General features: G+C 41.8%; 1 protein-coding gene across 2 annotated transcripts; it reads left to right on the forward strand.

Moving 5' to 3' along the window:
* Positions 1-392: 392 nt before the first annotated feature.
* nectin4a (nectin cell adhesion molecule 4a) lies at positions 393-19,892 on the forward strand. Of its 2 annotated transcripts, none has more exons than XM_083937015.1 (11): positions 393-743; positions 6,930-7,124; positions 7,745-7,912; positions 9,761-10,039; positions 10,443-10,560; positions 14,415-14,569; positions 14,664-14,823; positions 15,201-15,276; positions 15,514-15,576; positions 16,666-16,827; positions 16,984-19,892. In XM_083937015.1, exons 1-11 carry the CDS (start codon positions 689-691, stop codon positions 17,371-17,373), a joined length of 1,821 nt encoding a protein of 606 aa, XP_083793141.1. In that variant the 5' UTR covers positions 393-688; the 3' UTR covers positions 17,374-19,892. The 2 variants fall into 2 exon arrangements, with proteins under 2 accessions (XP_083793141.1, XP_083793140.1); XM_083937014.1 differs by having other exon boundaries at positions 16,666-16,851; positions 16,984-19,890.
* Positions 19,893-19,919: the final 27 nt, after the last annotated feature.

Below are 19,919 nucleotides of genomic sequence, written 5' to 3' on the forward strand. Positions count from 1 at the left end.
TGATGTGAGGAAAAACATACTTATTATTTCATGGGGAGATTAAGTGATCAAAACGTGGACAAATGAGTTTATTCCCCTTTAATGTGAAGAGATTCATTTGTTTTTCTCCTATGGGAGGAGGCCCCTTGTGTTTTGCGTCACCTGTAAACTGGCTCTCCGTGTCTGCTTTTCACCTGCCTCTCCTCTGAACAGAGCAAGTAAAGACGAGAAAATAACTGTCATGTTGCCTCAGCCAAACCGGAAAGGTGACTTTTGGTGCAAATGTGTGTGTATCTGCACTTGTGTGTGTGTGTGTGTGCGCGCGCGTGTGTGTTTGTGGATAGGAGTGTGTGTGTGTGTCAGAGAGAGAGAGAGAGAGAGAGAGAGAGAGAGAGAGAGGTGTAGCACAAACAGGTGTATCCCAAACAGGTAAAGCTGCTCCTTCTTTTTTCTGAAGGGCAAACATGATGGCGTGTGCTTGACAAACCAACACGAGCCCAAACCAAAAGGATTTACACTTTTCACAAGGACTGACTTTATGCAACTCTAACATTCATATTTCTTGCCCAAGACGGGACTTTTGGAGGGATCGAGGATGGAGGCATGAGCTCACCTGTCATTTAGGATACAATTACCTGGACTGATGAGCTTTATTTCAGCGCTGACATCATCCCAGCTCGTGCACAGTTAACAGTAACTGCCAAGGAGAATGACATCTCTGCTGAACAGACTGTCTCTGTATCTCTGTGTCCCCTGGATCTTTGGTAAGAAGTGATATCATGCAGAATGTTACAGTAGGGTATGAAGATAGATATGATATTCCTATAGGGCAATAGCATACCTGCAGTAGTCTACCATGTAGTGACCTTATTGTAGGCTATTTCATGTAATATTCCTAATAGAGCTATAGGCTGCTTCTCAATAAAACAGCAACAGGCTGAATACCTGTCTGGTAATGTTTAGAAGAACATTATAAATTAAGCAAGAGCAGTGATCTTTAAAATGTGATCTTTAGTTTTGTTTTTTTATGAAAGCTGACCTACAGCATCTCATGCATATTCATGATCTAAGTTGGGTACACTCTTGGCAGGGGACCAGTTTATCTCCAGGGTAGATTTAGCTGAAGCAGTGCTTTTAAAGAAAACACTTCTTCTGATCTTACTGGAAAAACAGGTCGCTGTTGATCAATTCCCCTCCTTCTGTCTGATTCGGAGAAATTGCAAGGACCCTCCTAGTGTGTGGGTGTGGGTGTGTTTGTGTGTGTGTGTGTGTGTGTGTGTGTGTGTGTGTGTGTGTGTGTGTGTGTGTGTCTTTGCGTGGCTTAAGCCTAAATGTGTGTGTACATGCTGTCAAGTAGGTCTATTCATGTCAGCCTTAAACATTTTTACTACTGTATTGTTTTACAGTAAAGCATTATGTATTACAATGCAATTGCCAATGTATCAGCCCATGGGTTATTAGATAAGTGAAGTGGGTATATGTCAGACAATGATGGATAGGAGTTCAAACTTTTTAAACCCATAAATAAAGCCAGGATAGGCAGAGTGTTATTCCAGTAATGCAGCACAGGCAGATTCCACAGTATGGCTTAAACCTTAGGGTGACACACACACACACAAACACACACACACATACACACACACACTCATGGAAAAACACACCTGTCTGCAGAGTACACTCATCAGGTCTGCTGGTAAATGCATGAATCACATCTCCACTGACATATCTCAACAGATTCTCCCATATCAGGTATTGCGGCAACACCTGATACACACAAACACCCAAACCTGTCAACGTGGAACAAGCTAAGGTCTATTTAACGCTGTGAAACGGTACATGACTGTGAACTTTAGGTTTAGACAACAAAGCTACTGCTTAGAATTGTTTTGATACTGATGTAATAAAGCCCTGAGAAAATAAGGTATAACACCTCTACCACCGTTACATGAACGTTAATTCTAGGCAACAAAAGGTGATGGTTAAGTTGATCCTAATCCTAATCATATTGCCGATCCCCTGACTTCTTCTCTTGCATCACCATGAGGTTCACATGTGGGGTTTTGAGTCAAGTGTCTCAGGATTTATTAGTTGGATTATCATGAATTTAGTCCAGACGTTCATGCCTCCCTCAGGATGAATTGCAATAACCAGCGATCGCTTAATTGTTTCAAACTTTTAATCGCCCAATTTAATTATAGAGCAAAGACCTGCAAAACTAATGCCATTGCCAACAATCTTGGATGGACTTTAAGTTTAGCGGTAATTAGCAAATGCTAGCATGGTTACACGCTAAAGTAAGATGGCGAACATGGTAAAAACCTGCTAAGCAGCATGTTGAAGTTAGCCTTTGTGTCAAAGCACTTCTGAGTTGCACATGCAGCGTCACAGAGCACTAGCATGGCTGTAGACTCGGTGTGTGGTTCTCTCGTACTACACTACACTCTTCTTCTGCTTTTTCACTGAACGGTTTGACTCGACTCACCTCAACTTGCTCCTCTTTTGTTTTCCAATAGAAAAAGTTGTGTATAGTCCCTGGTATTAATGGTTACTGCCTTGATCGAGGTTCCAAGCGAGTGACTTGACGTGCCTCTGTTTGGTTGCCAATGCAAGGATTCAGCGAGTGTCGAGTTGAAGATGATGTCTCACATGGCATTGCTATGGCAGTCAGCTGAGAGGGGAAACTATAAGCAGGGGAAAACGAAAAGGAGAAAGGTAGTGAGTCGAGTCGGGCACCAGACAGTGGAAACACAGCATTACAAGCTGATCATATAGTCTTGCATTGTCAGACCTGTTGGGATAAGGGATATGTATTTCATCTTTGGCAGCTTGAAGCTCACGTAAAATAGATGGTGGAGATTGTGGAAGGGGAGGAATGGAAATGGACTACTTGGGTACTTATATAGCGCCTGTCTAGTTTTCTGACTACTCAAGGCACTTTCTCACTTATCACATTCACACAGAGAGCAGTGGACATCTACATACCATCTAATCTAATCATTCACACCACATTCACACACCCATGCGCAGCTCAGGGAGCTATTCAGGGTTTAGTGTCTTGCCCAAGGACACTTCGACATGCGGACCGGGGGAGCTGGGGATCAAACCGCCGATCTCTCGAATGGAAGACGACCCACTCTTTCACTGAGCCACAGTCGCAATGTAGAATGAAATAGGCAGCCAATGGCACGCTTTATCTCCACAGTCTACATCCAGTGAGTCAGACTATGATTATTCAATAGTGAAACTGAAAACATAGGCTCGTGACAACAGATCCTGCAAGTGACCCGTAACAACAAGTTAGAACTGCTTTCTACAGCACAATAACTGTACTGCAAACAGCGAGAATAGTGACCAGAGATAAACGCTTCAAGAAGCTCAATTTTTCATTTGGCCATTTTCAGAGCAACTGATGAAAGGGCCAGCCAAACTGTATTTAAGCATACAAACATATGATCTGTCATGTTGTGAAATGATATATCATTAGCGTTCGGGAGCAGTCCACCTGCTGAAATTCATTTTCCAGGCAAGCTGTTTTCTTTGGGTTCTAACAGGGTCATTGAGATCGGGAAATCACACCCTCTGACAGAGAATCAGTCAACGGCAGCACAAACCTGATGCCAAGAGCAGCAGTATAATGACGCACTGTGATGATGAATCACCCGTCCAGGCTTGGTCGCAGCAAAACATCACATGTACATGCATTAACAGAAATGTAATTTTAGCAGTGTCCCGAGATATATATCCCCCTGAGAAATGCCAACAAACAAACTCTTTATCAACCATTAAATGCGATGGCAGGGATCAGCATGTTGTGACTGCTGAACCCTAAGTATCTGTGTACTTTATGAGATTGCTGGAGGACAGCAACAGATAATGTGACAAATTGTAGTTTGTCTACATCAAACAGAAAAGCGGAAAAACAAGAGTGATGCATGCTGGTGTTTGTGGTTTGTAGTGTGCACTGTGACCCACACAATGCACAGTGTGTGTGTTTTATGTCCTGTGTGTTTCCTGAGGCCTTGAATGTGTCGCTCTGTCCAGACACTGAGGTAACCCTCTGCTTTGAAAGCTTGGCTCGAACAACTCGTTAAGCAACATATCTTTACTTCTTCTGATAGACAACTTGTTTTCTCTCTCCTCCCTCTCTTCCGAGCTCCTCTTGTCAGTCTGAATGTGTATGTTCATACTTGATGTGATAGGCTATTGTCACCTGATTCTGTAGATATGAAATCTGACTTGATCCAAGGCCAGAACACCATGTAACCGTATCTCCTGAAACTAGGAATACGGAAACTTTAAGGAACACAATATTAAAGGAATTTCCACATTTGGGGGGATGTTTATGTGCTCCGCTGCCGAGAGTGAGAGTAGAAGAACAATAATCGTATCTGTCTGGCTCATAATCTCAACAGTGGTGGAGAAAGTACGCAGATCTTGTACTTAAGTGAAATTAGTCATACCAGATTGTAGAAATACTGAGAAAGTCATGCATTCCTTTTCTTTCTGAAGTAAAAGTACGCAAGTATTAGCATCAAAATATACTTAAAGAACCAAAAGTAAAGTACTCATTTAAATGACTTTATCTGCTGGGTAGGTTGTCAATTAAAGTGTTATAACATGTATAATAGTAGGCTACTCTTACATCATCATTTATTTGTTGATTATATGTCGTATTCATAATCTGAATCTGCATAGTCATTAAAGTTATCAAATAAATCTAGAGTGAAAATGCACAATATTTCTTTCTGAGCTGTAGCGGTACTATCAGAGTAAAATAATACCTCCAAATGACTAAATGCACTTAGTTATTGGCTGCTGGCTGTAGCTTCATATCTAACAGAGAGAGATATGAGAGTGGTATCAATCTTATCATCTCAATCTCAAATAAGTAGTGCTTCAAACTTTTCCTTTAAAGTAAATCCTAAAGGTTCCCTATCATGCTCATTTTCACCTTCATACCTTTATTCTGGGTTCTACTGGAACATGTTTGCATGTTTGTTCAAAAGACATTTTATTTTCTTATAATAATAATGATGTCACAATATACCTGTATTCCCTCTCTGTCTGTTTTCACACCTTCTGAAAAAGAAGAAGAAGAAGAAGAAGAATTACTTAATTAATGCCGTAACGGGAAATTTGATTTTTTCACTCTATTATTATACAGGTTACACACACACGGGCCCAAAATACACACACATGCACAAACAGGACCTATATACATGCAATGAATGGAGAGATGTCAGAGCGAAGGGGCTGCCAAATGGACCGGCTCCCCGAGCAGTTGGGGGTTCGGTGCCTTGCTCAACAGCCCCTTGGCAGTGCCCAGGAGATGAACTGGCACCTCTCCAGCCACCCGTCCACGCTCCATTCATGGTCCAGACAGGGACTCGAACCGGCAACCCTCCGGTTCCCAGCCGAGTCACCTTTGGACAGAGCTACTGCCGCCCCAAAAAGACCACTCTGCTCTGATTGGTCAGTGTTTCCAGGTCTTCCACATGTGTGTTTTCTGTATCTCGGCACCATTACTGCAGCCGGGGAATGACTGTAACAGCACTGTAGCAGCACACTCTCCCTATATACTGTATAATATATTGGTGACATCACAGCCGTACAGACAACGGCTCATTTAAAGGCACAGTTTCTGAATGTGGGCTGTGTGCATTTCTCCAGAGTTGTGATGTTCACGAACGAACCAGATCTACTGAGCGGCTCTTTGACTGTTGAGCTGTTCTTTTTCTATTTTATTTTATTCGCTGTGTTTCACTGTGATGCACACAAGCTCCTCCTTAACTACTCCACTGAGTGAGACGGAGCACAGGCACAGTGCTTATCTGATGCTTTTGTGGCCTGCTTAGTTTTTTATTGTGCCACAACGTTCTCTTAGGTGTTGCATGAATAACAGTCGTCAAGGTCGCTTTATTTACACAAATTAAACACATTTTATACAAAGGGTAGATCCAGAGTACTGATCTCATTGTCAAAGCACAGGGACATGGCGCTACCTCTTGGAATGTTTATAATGAATGTCGATCAGACATTAAAATCTAGTCCACATGCTAAATGAAATTATAATCAATATTTCAGAAATATTTAAACTCAGATATCCCAGCAGTAGAATATATATATATATATATATATATATATATATATATATATATATATATATATATATATATATATATATATATATGTGGGATGTCTGAGTTGGAATGATCTTGATCCAGATCTCATCCTAGCATGCCTTACCAGTGATTATTCCCCAGATAAAACGAGTTCCCCCTGGCTGGTGCCTTAAAATTAAACAAATTAAAGAATGAGCCAGTATTTGCAAAGGCTCTTTGAAAGGAACCGATCCATAAGATCCGGCTCCCTTTAAGAGCCATGAATCCCATCTCTGCATTTCTCTGTGGATTGAGTCATTTGATATTTTCAAAGTATTTATATAGCACCTCAACCTGCTTTATTATAAAAAATCTGACTTTTTACAACATGGAACCTTTCCTTAACTTCTAAGCTAAATAACCATAATGATAGTGACTTGTTTTACCCTCTGCCCTGCCTAGATAGCAGTAGACACGTAGCATATGGCTATAGCTTGAAGCAGGGACTAAGTAGTGATGCAATGCCATAGTACATTCTTCAGTGGAAGGTGCATGTGCTTTTGTAATATCAACATCCTCCTGATATAGATATTATCTTTTAAAGATGGCAGTTTTTGTGTATAAGTTAGAAAATGAGATAACAGCCTTACCTGTTCTTTCTCCTATAGAGCTATTGTAATTGTGAGTGACTACAGGTTCAGGTTGTAGGTCAAAGGTCACTGTCAGGGATCTGGTAGAGTTGGTAGGGATGCAATGTTGATCTCAGTGGGACTGGATTGCACATTTGCACAATTGCCAGATCTGATTTCCTTTCATTCCATGTGATGACTTACCCCTCTCCTCTTAAAGTTACAGTGATACAGGGAGACTTTGTGGACCCCCCTTCAGAAGATCCCATCCTTTCCCTGGCAGAGCAGGAGACTGTCCTGCCCTGTCGCTACCTGCCAACTGGCGACACTGTGGTGCAGGTCACCTGGTATAAGGAGCAGCCCGATGCCACTAAAGAGCAGATCATCACTGCACATCATTCTAATGGACAGACAGGTCGGTAACTTTAGTGATATGCTCTCTGACACGAGCTGAACACGTTTCAGTGTGAATATCTTCGCACCTCTTCCTCTTTCCTCTTCTCGTGATAGTGCTCACACTTATGTGCTCAAATATTCTTGTGGTATTACAAGATCATTTGTCAGTTTCAGTTGGCAAGTGTTGGTTGGAGGCTTTTTTTGTTCTCTGCTCATAGAAATAATAGAGCTTCAAGGCAAGTGTTCACAACCATCCAAAAGTGTTAAATTAACTGTGGACTGTGAGATGCACTGACAATTTTGCTGCGACTTAACAGGAATGCTTCACAGGCGCTAAGATTCTGATCTTTGCACCGTTTATTTTTGGTGACTTTTCTTTCCGTGATGATGTAGGGATTGAAGCTTGCAACCCTCGTGAGTGTGAGACATGCTGAGCTAAACGCCCAGATTGTTAATGTAATTTCTAACATGAGTGCAGACGTGTCTATGGAAGTGAAAGTGACTAAAAAAACCCTCAGGTCTATTTCAATCTTGCTGGACTTAATTTCCCGTGTCACGTCCTTCCTCACACGGCCTTCTGACTCTCTCCCCTTCCTCGCTCTCTGTCTCTCTCTCCCTCCACCTTCTGCCTCTCCGCAGCGTTCGGGGCCTGGTCTCGACGTGTGCGCTTCAAAAACAGCGACCCCACCATGGACTCGTCTCTTGTCATCATGAGCACAGAGGTCTCTGATGAGGGGAAATACCTTTGCCGCATCAGCACGTTTCCCTCGGGCAACTTTGACAGCGAGATGTCCGTCATCGTGTGGAGTGAGTCCCCCCCTCCCCTACATCATGGCCACAGTAGGAACAGACGAGCTCAGTGAAGTTTATTACAGTAGGAACACAAGTACTGATATGCTGTACAAGGATCATAACTGATAACTGTCATTTTAAAAGACTTTCGAGTCACAAAGAAAATAAATGGCAGAATACTTTCTCATGACGTTATTTGTCAGTAGTGTTCCCCACACATTTCTCACAAGTTGAGCATTTGTAACACTTCTTATAAGGTAAGAGTCTCCAGCATAGGAAACTCAATGTGATCGTTTCCTCATCAAGAAACTCATTACAATAATTCGCGGTAATATTTATCAGATTTCATTAAGTCTGATAAGCTTTTTAGGTATTTTCACAACATTTTTCCAGTGTAATCCCACACAAATTGTTATCCTTACATATTTTTGATCGTTTCATTATTCTATTTTATTTCACACACTGTAACACGGCCCTCAAAGGTTAGATTGAGCAAGTCATAATTCAATTCTATAGAATGAACAAATGTTTCTCAGTCTACTGATGTGCCACGTTCCCACAAAGCTGTCAGTTTGCTGTACTGTTTAAGCTACACATCTCGTTGTCTTGAAGTCGTTGTGGTTTTTTACACTACTACCAGCACAAGGAGACCGCAAAGTCCCCAACTATAACATCTTTCACTAGGATGAATCCCTGGTGTGTGTGTCTGGTCTACAAACTGGAGCACTGGGTCTGATGTGTAATACTGCTTTGGATGGGTTTACAGTTGAAAGGACGATGTTTTTCAGGATCATACCCTGAGGGCCGTGACAACGCAGCCGACAGCAGCGGCTTCTCCTATTTTTTTTATATTTTTTAAGTTAAAGTACTTTAAAGCACCTGAAAACTTGACCCAATTTAAAAAATTCTGCATTAAATGTTTTTGACCAAATAAGCAACAATCAAAGCTGTTGCAAAGTTCGGGATAAAATTATTAGGCGCAAAATCATCCGATGGGCTTTTTCTCAAATAAGCCATCAAGACAGTTTTTGTTGTGTGGGAACTATTAACGGAGATATTCCAAGAGTCGCTAACAGCCGGACGTGGCTAACAGTGATAAGCTCGGGGCAGTACAGTGAAGGTATTCAAACGTCTTTTTTAACCACTAACACTGCTCAGAATAACAGCAAACCTCTGCAGTAGCATGAGAAGAGTCCTTACACAGAAAACAAAGCACCAATGGGCTCCTTCCTTTGGGATTGACTTTGGTAATCCACTTGGACTTTACTATGAGAGGAGCTGGTACAGGGGCCAGTAGGTAAGTCTTTAAAAACATTCTTTTAATAAACTCTGGGTTCACCAACTACGTTGTTGGTGCTTTGTTTTCTGTGTAAGGACTCTTCTCATGCTACTGCAGAGGTTTGGTGTTTTTTGGAGCAGTATTAGTGGTTAAAAAAGACGTTTAATGCCTTCACCGTACTGCCCCGAGCTAATCAGTGTTAGCCACGTCCGGCTGTTAGTGACTCTACAGGATTTCTCCATTAAAAAACTCGGCTTATTTGATGTATGTAAGTGCAGAAAAAGACCATGGGATGATTTTGCACCTGAATTACACTTTAACTGGAAAAATGTGACATCACTGTTCTGTAATCGTGCCCCACCCACTTCAAGGCAATGAGAGAAAAAATGACATAAATACATCTTTTATTTGAAAAATACCCTAAATAGTTCTCTTTTGCTCTAAAACCATGTATTCATGTATCGCTCTAAGTAAGAAGCTGATTGAGAACATATGTTTACGGGGCCTTTAGAGATCTCTATGTGTTTATTCAGTACTAACTGCTCACTTTACGCTGACCAAACATTGTAACACCCTCCCTCCAGCCGTTCCTATCTCCTCTCTGGACCCTGTGATTCTGGTGGAGGGACAGGCGTACCGGCAGGCCGCTTCCTGCCGCTCTGTAGCCCGCCCACCTCCCCGCCTCTCCTGGGACACCGACCTGAACGGCCAGTCCATCAATCGCTCCACTGACAGTGGGGCGATCTCCTCGCACTACTCCCTGCACCCCCTGAGGAGCATGAATGGCAAGAAGCTGGACTGCCTGGTGTGGCATCCCACTTTAAAGGGCCCCCGCAGGCTCAGGAACAAGCTGGTGGTGCACTGTGAGTTTTCATCCGAATTATATAGAGGCTGTGTTTGAATTTGTCCCTTAATAAAGAAACCCCACTCTCACAGTCAATACACGCAAAGAACAAGCACACATCTAAGGAAAACAGTTTCAACAGTAGTATCACTTTCAGAGCTTTACTTCCTGTTTCCTTCAAAGCAGGAAGATTACACTTGTGTGTCACTTTTCACATTTTACTCTCATATTGATTTGCAAATGTCTTCACCATATTAAACTGCCTTTTTAAAAACATTTTTGTGGGTTGTGTTTAAAAAAAAAAAGGTGATAGTTTCTCTTCAAACCTCCTATATGATGATTCTGAAGCGATGAACAATGCCTCCTTTTCCCCCGCGTGCCTCAACTGATCCTAGCTGATATAGTATTGTTCTACCTTCCAGTCCCTCCACATGCAGAGGTGTCTGGCTACAAAGGAGACTGGTCTGTGGGTATGGAGACTGCTGCCCTGAGGTGCGTGAGTGGAGGAAACCCCAAACCACAGAGCTTCATCTGGATCAGGTACAGCGGGTCCCGCCTCCCTCTCTGGCTGTCTGCTACTCATGTGACTAACTGTCTGATATGTCTGTTCACTTTTATCATAACTTATAACTGTAATTATACCAATTACTTTTGCTATAATTCTACCAGTCAAGAGTGCAAATGTCTTCAGTGAGGTTGCACTCAGGTCAAAGTCAAATGAAGTCAACACCTCCATGTGACTAAGATGGGATTATTCCTCAGCAAAAAGCGTGTCATTTAAAACAAGTCAGTCTAGGGAAATTAACTCTTTTATTATTAGCTCAGTTTCCATAGAGAAGTTTGCCAGTTGCATATAAAGTCACGAGTTGAAATCGTATTACTCAAATATACTTGTGTGCAATTGGTAAAATAAGGATTGAACCATAAATAGTGTATATTTGAGCAGATTAGGTTAGTTCAGGGGTCTGCAACCCGCGGCTCTTGGGCCTCCTCTTCACTCCTTTTTCAGTGGCTCCCTGTAGCTTTGCTAAAAAACAACATGGAAATAAATGATGTGTTTTTTGTACAGTGGACAATCTTTCAAAGGAAGCACCTGTTATTTTGGAGTTCAATGTGATTGTTCAAAAATATTATCTGAAACTAAAATATGCGTCACATGCTACGGCTATCGCTCAGCACCTTTCCCCGCTAATCTTGAGTTTCTGGCCTGTGCTGTCAGTATGCTAACCATGGATAAACCCCCCCCAAAAAACTTATGGGAGGAGAATAGAGTGTTGTGTGGAGAGATCAATTTGCTTTCACTGCCAACATTGATGGCTTACCTGTATGCTTGATATGTCGTGAGAAACTAGCAAACAACTTTTTTTTTATAAGTCAGTTTTCTTTATTTTCGTTCTATAATTTCATAAATGCAACAAACTAGTTTTTTTGTATATATCATATAACTATATATACAACTTTATAAGCTGTGAGATCAAATGGGTTTTGCGGCTCCAGACAAATTTTACTTGGTGAAGAGGGGGCAAAATGGCTCTTTTGATAGTAAAGGTTGCAGACCCCTGGGTTAGTTAAAGGTACCCTATGGAATTTTTGAGCATTCGTAGCACTGTGGAAAGATGTTTTTACGAGTCAGTCTCTGTTAACAGTTAGCAGTTAGCAGCAGTAATGCACAAGAAACAATGTGAACACAAATGGCTGTGAAGAACACTGCTAACAAGTAAATACGTATGTAAACTATGCATTATTTAAAATATTTAAAAAAAACTATCTCTACAAATGTTTAAGAAGAAGAAAATTACCTTTACACTTTCCTTAGACCTCAAGGACACACACAATACATCTCATCTCCTGTCTCAAGCATCACATTTTCACTTTAATATTGCAGCTGATAAAGGTGGGGCTAATTTTATTTACTGTATATACCGCTGTGTAGCTTAATCTATAACAATATATGTTATTTAATTATTTGTTAATATTTTGTATTAATTATCTGAATGTGTGAAGTAACTAGTAACTGAAGTTTCCAAATAAATGTAGTGGAGTAAATATTTACCTCTGTAATGTAGGGCAGTAGAAGTATAGTAAGTATCATAAAATGATATTACTCATGTAAATTACAAGTACCTCCCAATTATCCTTAAGTACAGTACATCAGGCTCTGGAGTCATGTTTTTGATGCTCTGGGTCCCTTTTGGTGTCCCTTTTCATCATGCAGGGTATGATTAGGTTTAGGCAAACAAAACTATTTTCACTGTGGTCGAGCAGAAATCCTTCTGCATATGTTAAAGGGTGCCTCGAGGGCCGCTGACAGAGCTGCCATATTTGAGTTACGTTTGGAGTGAGAACAGGTTATCTCAAGTTATGCTGCATCAGAAACTCCTACAGTACGACAACTATTAGATTATTTAAAAAAAGGATTCAGCATTTATTACTTGTTAATGTTATTTCTATACTTATGGTTGAAGTAATGTTTTACACCCTTTCCGTATGACTTAACCAAAAAGTCCAGACATATTCGAATGCTGCATGTGTCACATAAAAAGGTGGCCCATCGCTGCCCAGCTTTAAACCCAGACGAGGGTTTGACTCAGATCCTTCTACTTGAGTCACCTGGAGTCGTCTTTAAGCCGTTTCCTGTTGCTGCATTTACATATTCTCAGGGTGTGGTGTGGAGATTGGCTGAAAAAATGCGAGCCACAAAAAAGGAAATTGGAAGTCTCCCATGGAAGTATGAGAAGTGACAGTTAGGCCCCAAGGGAGAAATTCCTTACACACAGATGGGGCTTATACTCCTAAAATGTAAAGAAAGTCACATGTTTGGTGAGGTTGCTTCTGATTTGAATTGTTTTTACCAGGTGATGATGTTCATATTACTTGCTGTTAGTCACAGGAACACGCCTTGTTTACCAGACACACGCCATACGCACACACGCTCACAAATGAGCTATAGGCTGTAAACAGACCCAAAGCAGCAGAATCTTTACTTGCGATCAACCTCTCCTTACCCCCGTGCACGCATGAACACACACAAATGTGAGGCGGCAGCAGCAGCAGCAGCAGGAAAACCTGTTGGCTTTGTCAATATAAGGCGGCGGGTGAAGTAATAGCTGGTGTCACAGTGTCGTGTTGCGGCTTGTGCCGAGAGTAGACGGATGAGACAGTTTCACACGAAGGAGGGAGGATGAGGGGGATGAGAAGAAAAAGGGAAAGGGGATGAGCAGTCCCAATGAGAGAGGTGAAGTCATGGGAGCAGGTATAGGCAGAGGGGGTGGGGGTGGGGATGGGGTTGGGGTGAGCCGGGGGGCGGCGGGAGGAGGAGGAAAGAGGAAGCTGAATGTGTGGATTTGTGTGAGATGTTATCAGGGAGGTGTGTCTATGTGAAAACAGAGTGTTCCTCTTTATTGCCGTGGTAGGGGTTAGTTAGTATAGCCTCTGTGGATAAAACTTTGTATTAGTGATTATGTTAAAGTCAACTCTGTTCCAACTGATTCAAGTAAATGGGCTCAAAACAACAACACCGAGGCAACACCCTGGACTGTTTGGCTCAGTGAGTCACACCGACAGGGATTATCTGGTGGCTCCAAACAACCAAGGGGAATGGTTGACTGTAAAATAGGATTTGAAAAGAGACATTTTATTGGAAATAAGCGTAGGAGTTCCTCCCATCTCTCCCTGATTAATCCTGTGTTAAGGAAAAGTAAAGGTCCTCGAAATTAAGGAGGGTTTTACATTTGTTTTCATGCTTTATGTTTCCAAATAAGTCTGAATTATAAAGCAGAAGTGTTGATGTGATTAGAATGAGCACTTATAAGCAACATGGCTGAACAAAGGAAACTCCACCACCTACAGAAACAGCTACTTCGAAAGGAACTGTCTGCAAGTTTTAAGGGCTAGAGAGGAGTACAGAAAAGAGTTCTGTGTTTTCTTTTGTCACATGTTCTGAGGGATAGTGGGGTAGAAAAGAAAAGAAAGCAGAACTGTATTAAAGTAAAATATGTCCAAATGCGTATACAAGGGGCAGCAGGACAGCTTCTTGGCTCAAAAATGATATTCAGTAAACAGGATGCATCATTTTGTTGTGTGCTACTCCTCTATTGTGCCATCATGTGAAAATGATTATGCCATTAACATGTTATGGTCTAAATGTATTCACCATTAATGGCAAAATAATTGCATCCATCAATAGTGTTATGTTACTCATGAGATATTGTGGGGAGGGTGATTTTTTTTCTACAGTTGAAGTCACTCTGTGAAAGTCATGCAACAACTTCACACTTGAGGATGTTGCAACATTTTAAAAAAGTGGAACTCAGATGAACACAGATTAGAAATGAAGACTTCTGTGTGCTCATCTAAATGCACTGTCATGTAACCTTGTTTTGTCCTGTTTACAGAATGGGGGGAGAGCTACCTGAAGGTGTGATCCCCCACCCTAATGGAACACTAGTTTTTGGGCGCCCCCTAAGCTTGTCAGATGGAGGCACCTACCAGTGTGTGGCCAAGAACGACGTCGGGGTAGGGGAGGCGGAGGTGGAAATTGTCGTGGCAGGTAGATGACAGCAATGTCAACGTCGACTGTGAGAAGAGATGTATGCATCAATCTAATCCTTCCATCTCCCCTGCTCCCTCTCTCCGCCGTACAGATTCTCCCCAGCGGCAGAGCATGGTTGAAAACATGCTGATGATCATCGTGGGGGGCGTGGCCGGGGGCCTGCTGATCTTGATGCTCATCATCGTCATCACCGTCACCTGCCATCACAAACGCAAGAACAAGAAGCTGGAGAAGGAGCTGACTGAGAGGAAGTACGTCGACATGTTTTAATTAAGATGAGATAAGACGAGATGAAGCTTTAATGATCTCCGCAGGGAACACTGAGCCAATGAATACAACAACAACTATGAATGGAGCAAATCAGGGCTGTTAAGCATATTACTACTGACAGTTACAACACTTGAGCGTGTTCAGGAGGATTAGAGGAGCGAAAAGTGTCAAATTCAGTTAATAAATGACTGTTTGGGCTGGATATGCAAAAAGAAAAGCAGAACATAGGCATGGAAATGAAATAACAAATGAAAAAGATGCAGTATGAACTTATGCATAATTCACAGTGGAACCTTTACTCAGAATCTTCAAGCACTTAAATACCTTTCTCCTTTTTTTACTGTCTTGTTTCTTACAGGGAGGAAATAAGCACTCTCTCCAGGCAAGCTTCTTTCCGGAGAATGAACTCAATCAGCACGGATACCAGAGGAGCGGTACTGTTACTGAATTATTCTTTTCACACTCAACATAATGTGAGATGCAGCGTCCTCTCGCGTTCACCCTAAGAGTCTTATTGAGAATGTGCCCGGTGATCAATGACTAATTCTCTGGCAGTCAAATAATCCTATCTTTTCTGTTACACCTGCAAGTTTTAAAGGGACATGGTGTTAGATGCACAGACTATTTCCAGTCACACATCTAATCCAACCCTGTGTTTCTTTTCGTCGCAGACTGAGGAAAGCATCCCTTTGAGGTTGGAGGGAATGATGAGGACCAGCATGTCTTCCCTCGGGGTCAGTCCACATATCTGTCTAACTCTGCATGCAGGGACCAGGCCCGTGACTGGCTCTTTACTGTCCAGAAGTCTGAGTGTAGTTCATCTCAGATATTAAATAATAATACTAACAAATAGTGTTGAAGACCTCTGAGCTACAATAAAGCTCCTTTTTTCTGGACATTTTGTTTCTAGAATATGGCCTATTTAATTTCAAGCAGATTTCCCCAAATGTCAAACTGTCCCTTTAATTTGGTCATGTACAGTAGTCTAATACTGTTGACGTCAACCATGGTGTTCTGTGCGATGTTTTTCCAGTTCACTGTTTTACTCTTAAATACCCTTTAAAGGTCGCAGCAAATAAAAGCCTTTTACTCCTACATTCTAGAGCTTTAGCCGCATTGCTAACACCTTATGATAGCTTGTGTTCAGTTTCCTAGAGATAACTCATTTAGTGTTCATTTTAAGAAACAATAAGCTACATTTAAACCAGAGTAGGTTCACTAATCATTTTTGGTTTATTATTGGAAACTTTCTTTTTTTATAAATCTTTTTTTGTGTATTCAGCTGACCTGCTGTACACTGAGTAAAGGCTTCTTAGGATACCAGTGAATCAGAATCAATAGTTTGGAAGTGTATTTACTGAACAAATGTAGTTTCTCTATGAGAATGACCAAACTGTGCACAGTAGTTCTTTCTCAGAATCATCACGGAAATTATTACAAAATTTCAGACTCTGTTACATAAATGTTACATACTCTTTGAGATCTGTTTTTTTTATTGTTAAGACAAAGACATTTTACGTCAATCCCTTGTGATCTTGGCAATAGTTAATATTTTTAATAAAGGTCCCTAGAGTTGCCACTACCATTAGAGTGAGTGGCTATTTCCACTCTGGCTCTAGCGTTATGTTTTGCATACTGATACTACTAAAGCAAATAAGCATATTTACCAAAATGTTTATCCATTGCTTTAATTCATTAATTTGCAATAGAAGTAAATTTCCTCAGACTGCTTCAAATGTATTCTGCTTTAGAACAAATCGCTCAAATTAAAGATGCAACAGACGTTACAATCTGTGTTCTCATGTCTTTTCCTGCGTTGACAGGAGGCTCACTGCCGTGACAGCCGATCTACTATCTCAGGTGGACGGGGAGGAGGGGGAGCGTTTGACTACCTGGGCAGACCAGTCCTGCACAACAACTCTCGGAGGGGGAGAGAGAGGCCTCTAGATAGAGACGAGGAGAACCGACTCCGAGTGGAGACATACGTGAGAAACAGCACTATTTCTTTAGTAAGTGCGTCTCTGTGCATGTGCAAGCCTGATGTCACTAAACTGTGGAATACATCTCAGTCGGCTTATTAACCTCTGCATACTTATCTTAATGATGCAATTAAGAAGTGTGTCTGCTCCGTGTTTTTGCAGCAGGAGACTCGTTTCCACCCTCCTCTCACGCCATCAGCCTTCCCAATACAGTCCACGGAGATTGTAAGACAGCTGAACGGCAGCGCCATTATCCCAACGGATGGGGGTTCACGGCCGGGAAGTGTTGCCAAGAATCACCAGCACCCTCCTCTGAGCTGCAACTACCCGCCGGTAACAGATGATGAGGATGAAGTGGATGAAGGTTTGGGTGGTCCCGCCAGTCAGGAGCATCCCGATGACCAAGACAGCGAGACCAACAGCTCCCAGGTGTCTGAGGCTCACAGCACACGCTATCACCAGACTAACGGCACGCTCAGACCCAAACGACGGCCTAGCCCCACTGTGGTTAATCCCCATGCCTCCCTGATCCACAAGGCCCAGATAGTTTAGCAGGCAGCTGGGAGATAACATGTGAATCATAAGAGTGGCCAGCTCTGGTCTTGAAGGTGGTGGATACACAGGCAAAGTTTGATCACGGGCCAGAAAACCAATTTGTGGTCAAATATGAAAAACCTGCCCCTTGACTACAATGCTGCATCTTCTTATTACGTGGGAACATGGTGCAATAGAATAAAGTAAAAAAAAAAAAAGGACATATCTACAGGACATATCTGGATATCTGATTTCTACCTGACGTGTGGTGATCAACAGTGTACTGTTTATTCCACAGTCACGAACAGATACAATGTCACAATATTTCCAGTGCAGCTACTACAGCGTTTCATCGCAGACAATCTTCTTTCGCAGGAAATGCAGGAGAAGTAGAGGAGGCTGTGGGAATGTTGGTACATCAGAAACATAGATTGCAACACCTCTGTACAGAGGTTGGATGTTTAGTGCATGAGTAGCCGTGCCTGTGTTAAGTTTCCTTACACAACACGCTTTGGGATCGGATCCAAACCACGGGGTTGTTCCTCTCTTGCCACGCCTGCAACGTGCATACCTCCATATTGTCTTAGTGTCCTTGTGTCTTTGACTTCAGCACTGAGACATTTGGGATCAGATAAAGACTTCATGCAGCCAAAATATGACTAGTATCCTATACATGTGGGGATTGGGCTGTAAATCTGTACAAATATGGATTTTTCTTTCAAAAAATGTGTTTTTTTAATATCATTTTTGAATTGACTTCATCAAAAACGTGAATAGTTGATTAGCATACACATATAGCAGATAAAATGAGTCCTGCTCATATGTTGCGAGGATAGAATACTAGGGTATTTATGTAAATATGTTGTGTACCTCCTCATCTGCGCACACATACACAGTGGATGGAAGTTGGAGAAGCTGTCGTGTTTGTAAAATACATTTAAACTTAACTTTATTTGTTTCAACTACTATGTGCTACTTTTGTGAATACATGTGAACTCATACACTAGACCCAACAGAGACAGAAACCCTGGACATGCTGTATCTGTATGTTTTTTTCATCATCCAAGACAAGACGACCCCTTTCCGAGAGTTAATCATGAACTAGTACAGATTTTTAATATTGTGTCAAAACCCAGGCCGTATTTTTATCTGTAGATGAATAATAGTAGATGCCTTTTGTTTATATCTGGGGTTCTGTTACAGCCCTGATATGGCTAGCAATGTGCCAAAGGGGAAAATCTGAAAAAAAAAAGAATCACTTTTGCTTTTTTGGCAAATATGAAGTATTATTTTGTTGTTCACACATGCATTACATTGTAATGTTTTGATCTATGTTACCTGCTGTAAATACAATACAAATACGAGACAGTTTGTGGCAAAGACAATGTGCCATATAGGATTCACTGGTTCGGAGCAGGTAAGAGCAGCCGATGAATGGTATTACGTGTGAATGTGGGTTGTATTTGTGGCAGACAGTGCCCCCTGATGTGTACTGCTGGAAAGTGCAGGGACCTGAATGAGCCTGCACACTACAGAACTATGAAAAGACTGCATTCCACTATGATTTTGGAAAACGATCCTCCTGGTTACTTGCCTCGATTTTCATGTATTTTAAGGGTTATGTGCGGGTATCAGCTTGTATTGATGGGTTGAAATAAATGTGCATGTTTTTTGTAAAACTTTGATGCTAACTAAAAGTATTTTCTGGATCATCCAAATATGGGGAATTTATAATGATATTAATGTCCTATTTTGCCTTTGAATATTCTCATTTGTCCAGGTCGTCGTTATCCCCAAAGCAATTTCAGTCAAAAGCAACTGGACCTGGTTATTTGTCTAGGAAGACGTTTCACCTCTCATCCAAGAGGCTTCATCAGTTCATGTACGCATCTGACCAGGCTGGGACTGGTCCAACGTTGGACCAGTCCCAGCCCTATATTAGTTTTAGTTCTATTTTAGTTCTTAGTTCCTAGTTTTGATGAACAAAGCCTTTACCAGATTCATTTCTAGTTAATCAAATTACCACAGCCGATGCCTAGAGGGGGAGCGACCCTATGTTCCCTGGGCCCTATCTTTGTATGTATGGAACAGCAGACTCTTTATTTAAAGAAAGGTCCAATGTTACCCGCTTTTCACAGAAAGGGTCCTATGTTTCCCTGTCTGTTATTCGGCACAATCAGTGTCGAATTCCACAGCGATAAGGCTTATGTATGTAGGCCCTAGCACTACCCCCCTAACCCTGACCCTAAGCCTAACCGTAACTCCTAACCCTAACAAAACAGAGGCTTATGCAACTGGGGAACATAGGGATGCCCCCCCCAGGAGGCCCCTATAGGGCCCTTGGGGCAGCTGTTGCCCCCTTGGTTGATGTTCCAGCCTTGGCCCCTAGTCCAGGGACCTCCTTTGAAAATGAGGCAGGGATTGGATGTCCAGCAGTTCAAAATAACACAATTGCTACATACATAGAAATGAAATGTCAATTAAAAGGGATAAAATAGAACTTCTATGTAACCTAAACACGCTTTGATAAACACCATTTTCTTTATAGGCCCCTTGACATTAAA

This window comes from Echiichthys vipera (genome assembly GCF_963691815.1).
Source record: "Echiichthys vipera genome assembly, chromosome: 22".
In the NCBI taxonomy this organism is placed as follows: domain Eukaryota; kingdom Metazoa; phylum Chordata; class Actinopteri; order Perciformes; family Trachinidae; genus Echiichthys; species Echiichthys vipera.